This window comes from Rhamphochromis sp. 'chilingali' (genome assembly GCF_963969265.1).
Source record: "Rhamphochromis sp. 'chilingali' genome assembly, chromosome: 22".
NCBI classification, from domain to species: Eukaryota; Metazoa; Chordata; class Actinopteri; order Cichliformes; family Cichlidae; genus Rhamphochromis; species Rhamphochromis sp. 'chilingali'.
In genome coordinates this window covers 8566839-8584868 of record NC_137950.1, presented here as the reverse complement: position 1 = coordinate 8584868, position 18030 = coordinate 8566839, and the positions used below count along the sequence as shown (strand labels likewise).

General features: G+C 40.9%; 1 protein-coding gene across 1 annotated transcript in view; it reads left to right on the top strand.

Annotated features, from left to right (window-relative positions):
- ogfod3 (2-oxoglutarate and iron dependent oxygenase domain containing 3) overlaps positions 1-18030 on the top strand; it is a 31440-nt gene that overhangs the window by 2725 nt on the left and 10685 nt on the right. Inside the window, exons 3-8 of the mRNA XM_080873903.1 lie at positions 839-914; positions 1052-1094; positions 4134-4198; positions 5007-5063; positions 5526-5679; positions 13101-13224. Coding sequence (XP_080730029.1) covers positions 839-914; positions 1052-1094; positions 4134-4198; positions 5007-5063; positions 5526-5679; positions 13101-13224 — 519 coding nt within the window. The remainder of the gene's footprint in view (positions 1-838; positions 915-1051; positions 1095-4133; positions 4199-5006; positions 5064-5525; positions 5680-13100; positions 13225-18030) is intronic.

The following is an 18030-nucleotide window of genomic DNA, read 5'->3' as shown; positions in this document are numbered from 1 at the left end:
AAAGTTTTTTTTGTTTTCTTTTACGTTTTTCTTTGTATGATGTCAGTGGAAATCTGACCTATTCTAGTTTTTATTTTGACTTTCTTTTAAATTCAGTTTAGCTTCTAGAGTGGATTTTCTAGTTTCACTTCAGTATTTATTGTTGTAACCCTGCTGCTTGGGCAGGCAGAGGACACCTAAGTTTGTGAAGAGGATAGCTGGAGAACGAGGTGACGGAAGAGCTTCAAATCGATACCAAGTTCGAATCTCAGCGACCTCAAGGTCAGAGGTCAAGTTTTGAGGGGTAGTACTGGCAGTTGCTAGTATTTTTATGGTGTTAAGTCCTAGTTTTGTGTTAAGTTTTAGTTTAGGTTTTATTATTAGTTTCAGTATTGTTTTTAAAAAAAATTATTATTCTTCGTAGGGATGAGGAGGAGGAGCCTGATAATGTTTAATCTATTCTAGATACAGAGCCTGCTGTCCTGTCCAGTTGTGTACTAAAGTGGTACTGTACTGGTGTGTTGTAGAACAGAAGTTGAGCATATCATGTGGCACTTTTGAAGAACTGTTAATAATCTGCATTCCCAGAAGTCATGGATAATTGATCGAGGCTTGCATCTGTATTTGTTCTCTCTAAAACATGAGGGCTGCCCACAGCTCAAACTGTGCCTCTCCAGTGCCTAAAGATAATGAAGTGAGAAGCTTTAAGCAAGAAATTATACCAGTCAAGAATCTGGAAGTAAGACTGGACATGTTTTGGCAGTACTGCTTTTATTATTACCCACTTTCCCTGTCTACTGGCAATTATTTTTATGCTCCTGTTGTTTTTGAAAACCTCTCCTGGCCGTCCTCTCCTCAGGATGCACCCCTCAGAAGTGTGGCCGTGCTGTCACAGACGGCGTGGTGACGAGGGAGGAGGCTCAGACACTCAGGAGGTAAACAATGTCATTCTGAGAGCGCTGGGTCTCATTTCCCTCCCTTCCCTGCTACCTTTGTGCTTTTCTCCTTCATCATCTTCTGTGTTTTGTGGTGCAGCTGAATTATTCTCTGTGCTTTTGTCTCTGGCACACAGGTTGGCTGAGAGGGGGCTGGCTCTGGCTGGGTCAGAGGGAGGAGTGAGTATATCCCCAAATAATGCTGTTGGAATAACATGACAGTAGGGCTGCCACAAATGATTATTTTGATAGTCGACTAGTCACGATTATTTTTGCGATTAGTCGACTAATCAGATCATCATCCATTAGACGTAAAACTACAGCTTATTGCACCAGCAGCATCTGCTCTTATATAACTATCATTAGCTTACAGCTTTAAGTGTTTAAGGTATGTGATAACTAAAAATAAAGACAAGATGATAGTTTATTAAATTTTAATGAAATTTGCAGATTGTTCGGTGAAGTTTAATAAACTCCTTGCTATCTAAAATATAACAGGACACCGGAGTATATTCTCCAGCATCTCACACTTCTGATAATCAGCTGTCTGCTTGACGTTTATTCAGCTGTGTAAAAACTATAACTTTGATCTCAGCCAAACCGATTTACTCAGGAACAAATAAAATACTAAAAAAGCCAAACAATAACATTTTTAAGTTATCTAAGTGACTTATGTATGTTTAACCTGAGTAGCGAAAGACAGCGGTGGGTTTGAAAACGATTTGCTGGGAGTCCGGTGTTCTCACGGGCTCCAGTTAGCCTTGCCCCCGGCTAGCTATCGAGCTAGTGGGTAACAGATGTCTCCGAAAACGTCGGAGCGCTTTTGAAAATATGTGGTGTCCTGATAAACTGAGCAGATATTTGAGGTTTACACAGCTACATTCTCGCCTGAAAATATGTTAAACGTTTATTTTGTGACCCAGAAAGAATAATAAGAGTAACATTAAAACTAACTAGCTGCCGCCATTGTTGGAAACTGAGCTGGGCTGCGCTATGAATTCTGGGACAGAGCTACTTCTTCTTCTTCTTCGGGGTTTAACGGCAGCTGGCATCCTTGTACATGCAGTGCTGCCATCTTCTGTTTCAGTCCGTTATTACACTCTTAAATACTACTACTTATTCCTGCGTCTTTTGGGATCTTACAAAGCTTCAAACGACGCATCGACTATTAAATCAGTCGTTGACGATTTTGATAGTCGACGTAATCGTGACTAGTCGACTAATCGTGGCAGCCCTACATGACAGTGAAGCAGGGATAACCCGGCTATCTCTGAGACAGCAAGCTTTCAACAAGTGCATTTATACAGGATTAAATGGGTGGTTCGTGTTTTTAATACTAATAAAGCATGAAATATATTAACAAACAGCCTTTGAAATTAAAACTAACATGAGAAATATGGACGTCACTCCAAAACATCCACTCCCACCTTGTTTACTCAGCTTGAGTGTTGATTGTACGTTGCATTAGAGTTTTTGTATCATGGCTGGTATATTTTTATAGCCAGTTTGATATTTACACATGTGTCCTATAACTTGTAATGAGAGTGCATTCATGTGCAGTGTTGTGAAATTCATCCAATCGTGGTAAAGTTTCATTTTATAGACATTTCAGTCTCTTTATAGATACAGAAGTATTAGAGGAAGATGACAGAATCATTTTTTTATTAGTAGTGAAAGAAACTTTACCCAGTTAGTAAGATGGGATCCTCTCATACTGTCATGTTGAAACTGATCTTATCTTATCTTATCTTATCTTATCTTATCTTATCTTATCTTATCTTATCTTATCTTATTTAGAAAGAGGGACAATGCATATTAATGAACATTTTAACAAATGCAAATGATTATAGCCTATACCCTTAATTTCCATCTGCAGACCCTCTGGCAGGTTGGTGTTACACACAAGTTAGTAAAAACATACAGATACACTATTTACAGACAAAAAGGACAAAAACAGTGATGACATCATATTAGAACAAACAATGACAAGAAGAGTGGACAGCAGAGGACAATATAGAGAACAATAACGGAAACAGGAAAAATGTAAACATTTGTTTTAAGAGACACATTTTTCTTTCTTTTGCCAGGAAAATGAGAACTGGGCACATGTGCAAATATAGATGGAAATGCAGTTTATAAGGCAAAAACAATTCTTTAAAGCTTAAAAGTCAGTATTTGTTTGACTGCTTTATTGTGGGTTTTGTTGCAAAGCAGCAATCTGCAGAGGGTAAGCTTTAATACAACAAGGTAAATGAGCACTGAGGGTGACTATGAGCAATCTCCCTTCAACTTTGTATTCTACGTCAAAATGATCCCACACTGTTCAGATGATTAATGTATGCATTTGTCTACATCCATCTGGGAGTGTGAGCAGAGCTTTTGAATAACCCATCCGTCTTTAAAAAAAAAAGAAAAAGCTGACAGGGGAACAGAAGGAAATCCAGCTGTTTTTTTTTGTTTTTTCTTTAAATAAAAAAATAATTGAATCTGTCATGGGCTGTGTGATATGTAAATGACTCGGTATGTAATGGCTTCTTTTGAGAAAGTCTAAACAGTTTTCTTAAACACCCGGGCACTGTAGTTTTTAGAAAACTAATTGGTATGTGGCACATTTATTAGGAATTAGTGTCTGATGAAGTTTTATCAGCAGTTCTAGGAAGCCTGTTCAACAACAGGAATGTGTATGTGCTGTAGTTATTACATCTGTGTTTTTGTTGGATGTGAATGAAATAATACTCCAGTATGAACCTAGAAAGCACCACTGCTGTAATGGGCCCTCTCAGCACTTGAGGGCAGGCTTGAGCAATAACTAGAGCTTTGGCTCTTTTGCTGTGGAAGATGAAACTGGGACTGCCTGGATGTTCCGGGCACTCTCCAGTAATGCTTTCCGCTCCCCCCAGGCCTGGTCCACAGCCAATAAAGGAGCTGTTTATGGCGTGTTAAGACACTCACATGAACCGAGGGGAAGCCACAGAGAGACTTCTTTGAAAATGACTTATTTTCAGATCAGTGTCCCCGAGGAGTTGATAAGCAATAACAAGTAAAGGGCAGAGGGAGAACGCCCCAAAAAGGCCACTGAGGGATCAGTGTTGACCCTTGAAACGGTCACTGTGTCATGCTTGTACCAGTGCACATCAACACTTTGGAATTATTTGTTCAGCTGACTTGTTTTTTGTTGTTATTTGCACACATTCCAGTTCTTTTGTTTGTACCCTGCAGGCCTCCATACTGGACCTGCACTCTGGAGCCTTGTCGATGGGAAAACAGTTTGTTAACATATACAGGTGGGAAAGTACATCAGTTTTTTTATTTGTTCTTCTATAGCTCGACACAGAAACTGTGTAAAAAAAACAAAACATAGACTGTTCGTTTTTATGAATGGGGAAACTATCCATAGAGGCCAAACTGTGTTACATACCAGGCTGAAAACATTTTAACATGCTGATTTATGGGGACTGACTCCTTTTTGGAACTGCAGATTTTGGCGCTTCTGCATTGGCTTCATTTTACAGCCCTAGACACTCGGTACTTATGTCTACAAGGTTTTTCCAGTTTGTTCCCCAGCAGGAACCGCCTACAGCATCATGTGCAGAAATCTAGTCGTAGTATCGAGTTGACAATCAATCTTAATGATGACGGACTCTGTGAGCTGAACTCTCCAGGTTCAGCGACCCGCACGAATCTCATTCATCAGCGCTGGTACAATCAGTTTTCTGCCTCAGTTTCCTTCCGTCGCTCTCTAGTCACATAGCGCAGGTGGCTGACACGAGATCCTCAGGGACCATCTGGCTGACTTTAATCAGGAAACAGTGACGGTGGTACTCCCAGCTCACTTCCCACCCGGTTAGCCTCCCCTCCGCTGGGGACTTCCTCATGCGAAACAGTCAGATGTTCAGAATCTGTTGCGTTTGGACGGTTGGGTGGGAATACCTGTCTGGATAATAGTGCACTGTGCTGTGAAATATTAATTTCTTCTAACAGATCCCATCTCCTCTGCTCTGTTTCCCCCCCCTGTCCTCCTCTCTGTGTTTGTGTCTCTGATTGGCTGTGTCTGGACCTGCCTGTGGTTGTGCGGTGGGGATGTGACTGCAGGTATTTTGGGGAACGGCTCAAGGATGTATTCACACAAGAGGATTTCCAGCTTTACAGGTGATGAAGGAACCGTTATTAAAAATCTTTCTGTATATTTTTAGAGTTTAAACCAAAAAGAAACACCTGAATTTTTAAAATGGTTACATACGCAATGTTAGTTGTTAATACATGTCCTGTTTTATTTGCATCGATAAAATACAACTATTACATCATTTAGATGTACACATATTTAGGTTTCGTTGTTCCCAATGTGCACATACAACCTTTCTATTATTAAAAAGTAACATAGAACTAAAATGACTGAACATTGTCACAAACCTTTTGCTAATAGCAGTTTTAGTGCTCGAGCGTTTGTGTAAATATCAGTGCTTGTTGAGCCCTGCAGAGCTTTATTTGGGATATTTTTTAAAAGCTCGAGAAGCGCTGCCTGACGGCGTACCCCGGTCATAAATCATTCTGTTTGAAGAAATAAAGTCAGAGCTTTCAACCTGTCATATTGTGTCTGTTTATCCCCGGTAGAGATGTGCGTGGGCGAATCCAGGAAGTTATCGCTCAGACGTTTGGTTTGGACCCAGCTTTGATGTACCTCACCAAGCCCACCTTCTTCTCCAGGATCAACAGCACGGCAGCCAAGACCCAACACGACGAGTACTGGCACCCGCACATTGATAAGGTAAGGCACAAAAACCGGATCCTCGTCTGTTTTTCAGAACAAGCAAGAAAAACTAAAAGAACCAGTCCGACATTATGTGTTGTTGTCAGCGACGTTACCTTGTTAAGTTTAAAGCCCTCCACAAGGCAGGTTTCATAAGGTAGGCTAATTCATTAATCATTAAATTAACAGAATAAGGAAATAAAAATGAATTTTTACTAATGTTAGTGAGTTATCTCTGTCCATGTCAGTAGTCTGTGCAATAGAGGCAATTAATAAATTTTATATTGTGGTAAACACTCACTGGAAACCTCATTAGGTGCATCTGTTCAGCTGCTTATTAATGCAGATATCTAATAAGTCAATCACAAGGCAGTAGCCTAATATATTCAGGCATGTAGACATGGTGACAGCAACATGCTAAAGTTCAAATTGAGCATCGGGATGAGGACGAACGGTGACGTGAGTGACTTGGAACGCGGCATGATTGTGAACTTGTTTGGGTATTTCAGAAACTATTTATGAACTGTGGATTTTTTTCCCAATCAATCATCTCCAGGGATTAAAAATTATTTTTCAAATAAAATAAAATATCCAGTGAGGGAATCCAGTTTGTGACAATGTCTGATGCCAGAGATCAGAGGGGAATGGGCAGACTGATAGGAAGGTAACAGTAACTCAAATAACCACTTGACCTGTGACTTTGACATGTACTGTCAGAATTTGGTAGAAATGACATGAAAGCATGGATCCTTCCTGCTTTCTATCAGTGGTTCAGACTGGTGGTGGTGTAGTGGTGTGGTTGATATTTTCTTGGCACAGCTTTGGTTTGTAATAAGATGATAATGGCTGCAATTACAGCCTCAGGGCCTGAATTATCAAGACTGTTTATAGACGCAAAACTCCGAGCGAATATTAACAGGACAATTTCAGTGCCGGATTGCTGAATTATCGAGATAGCAGCTGATCGCAAAAAAAAGCCAATGGTTTCTTATTGAAGGCTAAAGTCAATTATCTGGCAGAGAGACCCCCATAGAGGATGAAGATCAAGTGAGATTAGAAAACAGTGGCCCCATGGATTTTGTGTCTCCAGTGATTCCATTCAGGTTAGTAAAAGGGTGTATCTCATTATCTTGTTGAACTGAGTGGGAACCTTTTTGCAACATCAAAGCAACAGTGAAAATGATCTCAAGGCCTCTCCACCCACATCTTGTTCTCACTTAAAATGTATTGTAGACTTTTCTGAAATGAACAAAGATCTGAATTTCTGTTAAGCTCAGTTTGTTTGCTACTAGGTCACTTTCAATGAAGAGAAAGTTGTCAGTACTGGAAGACTTTTCCTTTTACCTTTAAGCGAGGTTGCAAACATGTAGTGCCAAGCCCACTCCGGTCTGTATCTGCCATATATGTGATAGTGATGGGAATTCCAGCTCTTTTTAGAGAACCAGCTCTTTTGGTTCGGCGCACTAAAAAGAGCCGGCTCTTTCGGCTCCCAACCGGCTCTTCAGGTTGTTTTGTTGCTTTAATTAATTTTTTATTATTAACAACAATATAAAATTATGCACAAAAGGAATTACTAATGTAAAAAAAAGTGGTTTTATTTATATATGTTTATATATAAATATATACGGTGGCCCCTAGAGTACAAACACGTACAAACTCCAAAAAGCACGTACAAATTCCAAAGCACGTACCCCTAAATAGGGATGGGTATCGAAAACCGGTTCTTGTTGAGAACCGGTTCCCACTGTTTCAATTCCTTGGAATTGTTTGCCATTTTTGCAAACGATTCCCTTATCGATTCCAGTCGCCCCGAATGACGTCACCACGTTGCGGAGCGTCATTTACCTGGCAGGAAACACGGCGCCTAAGCGGCTCAAACGCTCAAAAGTTTGATTACACTTTACGAGAACGGATGACAACAGGACAACTTGCAATACTTGCAAAGTAGATATTTAATTTAAGGGAGGAAACACTACGAATATGCAAAAGCATTTGCTCACAAATACGCGATGACCTTAAATGAATGTCGTGTTTTTAATTCCGCTCTGGACTCGTGAATCTCAACCCAGCAGCAGCGGTAACGTTTGCACGTCCTCTCCCGTTAATGCGGCGGATAAATAATCAACTAACAGTGCATATTATGTTAGCGCGATCTGTCTTATTACAAAACCTGCCATTGCTGTGCATTTAGGTGACCATGATGAGAGAGACAGACAGAGTCTGGCTCAGATGCTGGCAGTTCTTGCTGCAGTTTACCATTAGCGTCTCCTTTCAAGCCAGGATAGACGAATGTCACCGAGCAGTGACTAAGTTTTTGGTGTGCGTGCCACACCAGAAACTCCCATTTACCACAGCAGATGCTCCGATTTTCGGTAAGTGAATGTGTTTAATTGTAGGCAGGGACATTACTGGATATTCTTGTGTAATTTCTACAGAATAATTTATGTTGTATTTTGTTATTGCTACAGACGAATATTTATTTTATTATTTTACATTTACGATTTTCTTTCCTGGGGACCCTGTGACACCCCATTGAAGAGCCGTAGGCTGGATCTCTTAAGATCTCACTGTTGGGTTTGTAAGGCCATGTTACTCCTAAATTTCTATCTTGTTCAAAGAGAAGATATAAAACAAAGTTCTAAGCTAATCGACCTTAGTGTTCTCCTTTTTTAAAAAGAATCGATAAGAGAATCGATAAAGAATCGAATCGTTAAAAAGAATCGAAAATGGAATCGGAATCGTGAAAATCTTATCAATACCCATCCCTACCCCCAAACCCAGGTTGATTTTCAGAAAAATCAAAGGATTGATTTTAAGTGTGCCGTATGTTCCCAAAAAACACGGTATTAACGACGGCCCGCTAGCATGCGCTACCAAAAAATGCTTTGTTGCGTATCTGACGGACGAAAGCTAAACCAGTTCCACACCACTGAAGTTGCAGCACTTTTGCAAACCGATTCTGGTTCATCCGTTTCATTCAACGATTCGCTTTCACCCTTCTCATTCTCCGTCGCCGCCATGCTTTTTCCGCCATGTGCGTATGAAAACAAAGGCACTGCGCATGCGCGCTTTACCCATATTCTATCACGATATTTCATTTTCTTATCGTTGCCCAACATTATACCGGTATTACCATGAACGGTATGATATGGCCCAGCCCTAACACCTACTAATATTTTTTGATCATCCCTTATACCATCAGTTCAGCAGTTCTAAAACAGCTGCTGTTTCACATTTAGACATGGTTTTACATAAATCATGGCTTCAAATAGGTGACATTGCCATGCAAGGCAGGTTGTTAATTTCCTGTAGCCCATGTCTCTGTTATGTAAACTCTTCACATCCTACATCATTCAGTCATAATTTCTATTCATGAGGTGCAGCTTTAAAGCTCGCTGCTTTAATCTCGCTCTTTCATTTTACACTTTGGTCATTGTCATGACACATTCTCTGCTCTGCGTTTGAAAGAAGACCTTGAGGAAATTTGAGTTAGATGTGTTTTGATAGGAAAAGACCAACAAACTTTTAATGGCTTACAAATTATGTTATTAAGAGTGAAAAATGTGTTAGTAAGTAAATTCTGAAAAGAGTTTTCTTATTGGAAGAATTTCTTCTTGTATTTTTTTAATGTGTTACTGAAGAGCTGGTGAAAGAAAAACACTTTAAAATGTAAGAGATGTCCCTGAATGCTGCTTTTGCAATCGTGTTTAAACTGCACGTCAGTCTGAATATTATTCTGTGGTTCTCCTGCTACACGAGGCAGAAACGACATGTTTCTGTTACGTGTTCACTTTGCTTGTGACGATCGTGCTATCTTTCTAAGATTATTCTTGTTTGCTTTCGCTTCATCCTTGGTGTATACTTAACACCTAATGTGAGCCCTGTGGCCATATTAATATTTGCCACCTAATCGTCTCCTGCTGGCCTTTGACAGCTGGTAAAACTTAATCAGAAAGAGCCACTTTTTCCCCTCCATCTGTCTCTGCTGCTATTTTGGGGCTAATTGTCCAACCCAACTCTCATTTAAATGTAAATGGCCCTTGGCTGTCTTGGGTGGTCGATTTTTCTTCCCATCGATCATAGCACTGATACGGTGTCATAGCAGCAGTTGGGGAGTGACAGCACAGAGAGTGTGTTTTATCTCATATCTGGAGTTGTAATGAAATGGAATTGAAGGTGAAGACACGAGTGTCAAGTAGTCTGTTCATTCCTGACCCTTCCTTGACTTTTGCTGGAGTAAAGCTGCACATCAACTTACTAACATGGTAATCACCCTGGATTTACCCTGAAATACAACCGCTCTGATGCACCCACCAAGGATAATTGCACTCTCTTCAGACAATGTTTGCAACTCCACCAAACAAACGTATTGTCACCAAACACTCAGATCTTTTCACAGCCTCAAATAGCACCTGGTCCATTTTTTTTACAAAGGCTGTGTCACACTGTATCACACAAAGATGGCATCTTGCATACACTCATTATTTTACACTGACAATGGGTCAGATGAATGTGTGTCGTGACAAACATATAAAATGGTGCAGTTCTGATCAGCCCCACATCAGTTGAAGGGACATTGTTGTGTGTTTGACTCATCCATGACCCACCAGTGTTCTTAGTTAAGAAGTTTATCTGTTAAGATTGTTTGGTACGTGTAATGCAGTCATTCTGTACCCTTAGTAGGAAAAACAGGCTTAAAGCAGAACGTTTCCACCTCTGTGCTTGACTGTGGACATGGCGTACTTTGGATCCCAACTAGGGAGGATCACAAAGACGAATGTAACAACATTGTCATCCCCTATGTAGCCGTTGTATCGGAAAAAAACTCAGGAGAGTCTTCTCCAAGCATGACATCCCGGTGTACTTCAGGCCAAGCAACGAACTCGGACAAAAACTGGTTCATCCCAAAGACAAAAATCCTAAACACAAACTTAACAATGTAGTGTATGCTGTACAGCATAGCGAGTAATGCCCAGACCTCTACATTGGAGAGACCAAACAGCCGCTTCACAAGCGCATGGCACAACACAGAAGAGCCACCTCCACAGGACAAGACTCAGCTGTCCACCTGCATCTAAAGGACAAAGGTCACTCTTTCGAGGATGCCAATGTTCACATTTTGGACAGAGAGGACAGATGGTTTGAAAGAGGAGTGAAAGAAGCCATCTATGTCCACTGTGAGCGACCATCTTTGAACAGAGGCGGTGGTTTACGACACCAACTCTCTGCCATCTATAATCCAGTGTTGAGATCCCTTCCCAGACGCCTTAACGCCCACTCACATCCTGAGTCATGTGACCTCTGGAAATCACATAATAGGCTGGGGCTAGGTTTCACAATGAGCTCACCCAAAACCTTGGCTGATTGTGACCTACACCCGTTTTCACACCTTGGCTCGTGTGATTAGGTAGAGGATCATTAGGGGGTCTATGTCTCTCTTGGGGGGACACTTCCACAGGGTTTAAATCTGGGACTCTCCACCATTTGACCTAAGAACCAAAGAAGGTTCTTGGATGAGAGGTGAAACGTCTTCAAGCAACTTAAAGAAGTCCAGATGCTTTTCTTTCCAAGCTCCTTAGACTACTTTGGATCATGGAACATTTCTCTTTCTCCAAACGTGGCGGGTCAAGTTGCTGCCAAACAGCTCGATTTTGGTGCATTAGTGCATGAATTCTAACTGCAGCACTTTCTCCATAGCTCCTGTAAATTATTTAGAAGTCAGCAAACTTGTGCCTTCTTGAGCAGGAGACCCTGCAGGTGTGTTACCAGTTGTGGACCACCTGCCTTCAGATTGTTAACAAGCTCCCATCGTGTAGTTTTAAGCTAATTTACCTCCTTTCTCATGATCATCCTCACCCCATCAAAGAAGATCGATGGTCATTTTGTTTCTTAAAGTTTTTGAATAATCGCAACAGCAGCTCTCACCTTGTTTTTTTTCTTTCAAAAATGACCTGGCTGTGTCTCTAATAAAACACTACTCTGCTTCACTTCAGCAGTATCAGGTAATGTTCATATGTTGATTCATGGTTTTTCTTCAGTTTTTGATTTATTGCAGAATATTTAATTTAATTTAAATTTTAATCATCAAGTAAACATTTGCACTTCTTTGAATCGGTGTCTGGAAATAATTGTCAATAAATGTGTCAGAATGTCAAATTCGTAACTCAGTGTTTCGAGATAGGTGGAACCTGTCCTATTTAAAACTGGTGTTTAAGCCGTGCTGTTCTCTTTGCTTTCTGTGCAGTCATTGTAAGATGCACGCTAAACCATTTTCTTTTTTTCAAAGTTGTGGATTCCTTCAAGTCTAGAAAGCCAGTTAGATATTCTAACTAGCGTCTACGTTTAACTACATTCAATGGAGTGTAAATTATTTTTCACATGACTTTAAATACTAGGGGATTTTAAGCATCTTCAAACTCACTACTTTGGTTTTCAGACCTGCAAAATCCTTTTGAAACTTCAGCAGCGTTTGTTGTGAGCTTCTGTTACAGTAACAGTGTATAAGCAACAATTGGCTTTTACTATTAACAGATGTGTGCTAGGTGTGTTGCCTGGCATTGTAAATCTCAGTAATATGTTAACTTTTCAGATTTACAGTGTATGTTAGTAAAATGTGTTTAAACGTTAGCCAAAAATAACATCTTACATAAGATTATTCTAACTTCAGGCAGCTTCTCAGTCCCCATGGTTACACTATATTTCCATTTCACACTCTTCTCTAATTGGAGAACACAGGCGTTCGGGCACACGCACATTAAGAGACAAATGTTCATGAATTGTTAAAGTTTCCTATTGTAGAACTCAATTGGAAACACTTACGAGCGCTTTGTGAACGATGCCGGTTTGACGTCGTTTCAGGGATTCATAAAACTCTTAGCAGCTTACTTTTGTTCTCTCTTTGAAGTGAGAGGACTTATTTCACAGCAAGAAATAAGAGAGGCAGCCGTTTCTTGTTCCCTCTCAGCTTACCTTCAGATGATATATTAAGGTTTTGAGATCAGGCGCTTTCACGTTAGCACTGCTATTAGTTGTTCTGCAGAAACGGGCAACAGTTCACTTCCCATGAATAACGCTTGCTGCTGCTCAAAGCGGCATCGTTTTGACTTGTATTTGAGTGATTACAGATACGATGGGGGGAGTGGGAGGGAGGACCTGGCAGCAGGTAATCTTTGAGAGACGTAAAGACAAAGCTCTTCTTTTTCCACATGAGCTGCTGACACAGTGGGCACAAACAGGTGGCTGCCATCCTGCTGTGCTCATGATGATGGAGCGGTGCTGCTGCTCCACGTGAACACATTAAATTTTAAAGCGTGCAGAAGTTTGGGAATGAACTTGTGACACGTGTGTGTTGTGAGTGTTGGTTGAATATGGAGATGAGACATGAAATTATATTATTCAGCTCTCAACTCGTGCTTTCCTCCTCTCTCCCTGTCTGCCAGGTGACCTATGGCTCTTTCGACTACACCTCCCTCCTGTACCTGTCTGACTACGGCTCTGACTTCACTGGAGGTAGATTTGTCTTCATGGACCAGAATGGCAACCGGACTGTGGAACCACGGACAGGTATTAGAAGCTGAATCTACCTAACTCTTTTTTAGCTTTAAGCCTTTTTTTAATGCTTGACCTGCTTAAAGACAGGATGGTGTAAACGCAGGCCGTCGACGTTAACACCTGATAGCTGATTCGTTCTCATAAGCCTAAAAGTTAAAGTAAATGATGTGAGACAGATAAATGATTTCATTATAACAGCAGAGGTTAAAATTATAATTGCTGAGCTGCATTAGGGAGCCTGGAGGTGGTTTTAGCACACTAATGTGTGCAGCAAAGTGGGCGTAATCCTCTGTAAGTGGGTAATCAGCAGCACAGACTGTAGCACAGTGCGCATGCAGGGGATTTGTTTTTTTATTGAGCTTTTAGGACCTAAAAAGTTAGAAGTAACTACATGTGGTCTTTTTTTAGTAAGTAACGTGATCTGTCTGTGTCAACACTTCACATTAAGGAAAAAAAATGGGCAACACTATAAGCAAATGAACACCTTGAAGACTGAAGCAGAAAAGCCTAGAGGGGCATCTGCTTTTCAGACATTTTAAAGCGGAGGAGGAGTCCTCAGGGGGAGCATGCAGGAAATCTGGAAAGTTTCCAAGCTGGTCACTTTAAAGGAATGTGACACAGCATGTACACCGGTTTTATTTATATACTGAATTGGATGATATTGAAAGTGAGCAATAAATTGTTCTTCCTGTTTAACATATGGCACGCCATGCTTTATAAAGAGTGATTGGATTCTTTTTCTAGTTATAGATCTAACATGGCTTTTTAAAAAATCACATTTATTTAATTATTTCTGTCGTCCATTAAGTCTAAATGTAATGTCTGCGCTTTCTGGGGTGAAATACTGGTTACCTCACATTTTACTCTGTCAATACTTAATAGAGGCTCTCCAATATACAGACACACTTAAGATACTTGCTTTTAAGTAGAGAGTAAAGATGTAAGACAGAAGTAATTATCAAATATCAATAAGGTATTATTATTAAATAGATAATAACTGAGTCGTTGGTAATGTGCACCTTTTTTTACTTTTCCTTATTTTTGTCATATTAAAATTGTGGATGCTTCCAGGCAGACTGAACAACATCCACCTGCCACACTGACAGCTTTAAGATGTAGCACAGTTTACAGGGGGCACATATATTAAAACAAATAGCAAATATCTCCTGTCTTCTGTAATATATGCACTGTTGCACAGCCAGCAGACATGGAGCGCTGTTAAATGATCCTTTTTTGGTTTCTTTATCAGAAAGAGTTTGGCTTAAAGGGAGAGGAGCTGAAACGGCTCATTTCAGGGGATGGATCAACTGAGGGGCCATCTATCATAAATAAAATGATTATGATTAAGTTATGTGGAGTCCAGGGATAAAAATATGAAGCTTTAGGAAGAATAATAGGACCACTTCAATCATTTATTATCCACAAATCTGTCCACATGATTCGTAACGAAGCGTAACTAAGCGTAACTAAGCGCTCCATCAGGACTAAAACGTGTGTAAATAAGAAAAACTGTTGACTGAACAGATGACAGCAGCAGTTTGTTTTCTTAAACTGAACTAAGAAGAGGAAAAAATATGAGAACACTTTGCTGACGTTTGTTTTTTGGAAACTGGTTTTTGGTAATAAAAGGCAGCAAGTCAAAATATTAGGGATATCCACTCTCACTGGGGAGCTCTTATGGTGACTTCATGTTTTAAACTTTGTAGGTTGAGCATTCATCACTGTAACAGTAGATATATCACAGAAAATAAAGAAAACTATACAGGGAGTGCAGAATTATTAGGCAAGTTGTATTTTTGAGGAATAATGTTATTATTGAACAACAACCATGTTCTCAATGAACCCAAAAAACTCATTAATATCAAAGCTGAATGTTTTTGGAAGTAGTTTTTAGTTTGTTTTTAGTTTGAGCTATTTTAGGGGGATATCTGTGTGTGCAGGTGACTATTACTGTGCATAATTATTAGGCAACTTAACAAAAAACAAATATATACCCATTTCAATTATTTATTTTTACCAGTGACACCAATATAACATCTCCACATTCACAAATATACATTTCTGACATTCAAAAACAAAACAAAAACAAATCAGCGACCAATATAGCCACCTTTCTTTGCAAGGACACTCAAAAGCCTGCCATCCATGGATTCTGTCAGTGTTTTGATCTGTTCACCATCAACATTGCGTGCAGCAGCAACCACAGCCTCCCAGACACTGTTCAGAGAGGTGTACTGTTTTCCCTCCTTGTAAATCTCACATTTGATGATGGACCACAGGTTCTCAATGGGGTTCAGATCAGGTGAACAAGGAGGCCATGTCATTAGTTTTTCTTCTTTTATACCCTTTCTTGCCAGCCACGCTGTGGAGTACTTGGACGCGTGTGATGGAGCATTGTCCTGCATGAAAATCATGTTTTTCTTGAAGGATGCAGACTTCTTCCTGTACCACTGCTTGAAGAAGGTGTCTTCCAGAAACTGGCAGTAGGACTGGGAGTTGAGCTTGACTCCATCCTCAACCCGAAAAGGCCCCACAAGCTCATCTTTGATGATACCAGCCCAAACCAGTACTCCACCTCCACCTTGCTGGCGTCTGAGTCGGCCTGGAGCTCTCTGCCCTTTACCAATCCAGCCACGGGCCCATCCATCTGGCCCATCAAGACTCACTCTCATTTCATCAGTCCATAAAACCTTAGAAAAACCAGTCTTGAGATATTTCTTGGCCCAGTCTTGACGTTTCAGCTTGTGTGTCTTGTTCAGTGGTGGTCGTCTTTCAGCCTTTCTTACCTTGGCCATGTCTCTGAGTATTGCACACCTTGTGCTTTTGGGCACTCCAGTGATGTTGCAGCTCTGAAATATGGCCAAACTGGTGGCAAGTGGCATCTTGGCAGCTGCACGCTTGACTTTTCTCAGTTCATGGGCAGTTATTTTGCGCCTTGGTTTTTCCACACGCTTCTTGCGACCCTGTTGACTATTTTGAATGAAACGCTTGATTGTTCGATGATCACGCTTCAGAAGCTTTGCAATTTTGAGACTGCTGCATCCCTCTGCAAGATATCTCACTATTTTTGACTTTTCTGTGCCTGTCAAGTCCTTCTTTTGACCCATTTTGCCAAAGGAAAGGACGTTGCCTAATAATTATGCACACCTGATATAGGGTGTTGATGTCATTAGACCACACCCCTTCTCATTACAGAGATGCACATCACCTAATATGCTTAATTGGTAGTAGGCTTTCGAGCCTATACAGCTTGGAGTAAGACAACATGCATGAAGAGGATGATGTGGACAAAATACTCATTTGCCTAATAATTCTGCACTCCCTGTAATAGCTCCCCTTCAGTGTAAAAAGGTCGTCACTGAAGAAAATTTGAAAGATAAACTCAAAAGTTTTGTGTGTCGTATAGTCTGCTGATCGTGGAGGCCTCACTGTGGGGGAAGAGAAGAGGTGACGCTCCAAAGTGTCATGGTTTGTAATATTTGTGTGACCTAGTTTTTGTGCAAAAAACTTGGGGCAGCTTCCTTCTCGGCTCATATTCCCCCACGTACGCGTTACTCCTGAACGATTCTGTATGGGAAACATCGCCTGAGGCGTTTTCCTTCTGACAGCAAACCATCCCAGACTGCCTCCGCTCACCTTGTCCCTTCTTGAACTTCTTTCTTCACCGCTTTTCGCTCTCTCCCTTTATCTCCCCCACTGTCCATCATCTCGTGCCATTTACATCAAGTCTTTTGCCACTTTTAATCAAAAGCAATTCAGAAAAATGATATTTTACTACTTCTCTTACCTTAAATGCTTTTTTTTTGTGTGCCTTTTTTCACCTCCATTTAATCTCTGCTACCACTCTCGCTCATGTGTCATACTCGGTGAGCTGCAGTGAAGGATCCTGGGCTGCTGACACTGTCTTGGACATCGACTGAAGGACGTATGATAATAAAGAGTGACTGCAGCGTGTCTGCCTCCTAGTCTCCTGTGACGGGTTTTGGTGAATAGCTCAGCCGTCTTGTATCGGCGAGGTGAGAATAACCTCCAGACAGCAAAGAGGGCGACATGAGCAGGATTTTTAAACCCAGTGAACATTGCAGGAGGAAGAGGAAGGTGGGGAAGAGGGTCATGGAAAAGTGAACTAGGAAAAGTACAGTCTGTCCCTTGGATAGATTTTTAAATGCTTGGCAATCTGTAAAGCTGGTAAATCCTAACCTGCTATGTGTGTGCGTCGAGTAGTAGACATGATACAGGCTCATTCATAATGCATCAACATCCCATCATTTTATTTTCTCTACTAAAATCCACCATCACCTCATCAAGAAACTGTTTGGGATGGATCCCACTGACATGTTTTGACTTGATAAGAGTCTGATCCTCATATCTGGATGGATGATTAGTTTGCCGAGATAATCATGTCTCTTCGAGGCGACTGCAATGAACAAGGTGTAATTATAACACCAGGAAGACAATCAGGACTTTGCTGTCAGAGAGCGCAACAGTCAAGGATGTAATGACAACGAGCAGTAGGGGGACAGAGGTGGAGGTGTTCAGACTGCAGAGGAAAAAGTGGAGGATTAGATGAGATGATGGATAGATTTGTGGAATGTGAAAAGCGCCACCGATAGGGCAAGAAGGTAGGTCAGACACAGAAAATGGCTGGGAGACAGATAAAGAGTAAATACTGTGTGTGATAGCGTGAGAGATATGGTGTTTGGCTGGGAATGGCAGATACAAACAGGGTAATAAAAGGACCGAGCGAAAAAGACACGTCTACCAGTTAGAGGAGCCAGCAGCAGTTAACCTGACTGCTTGGATAACCACGGGGGAATT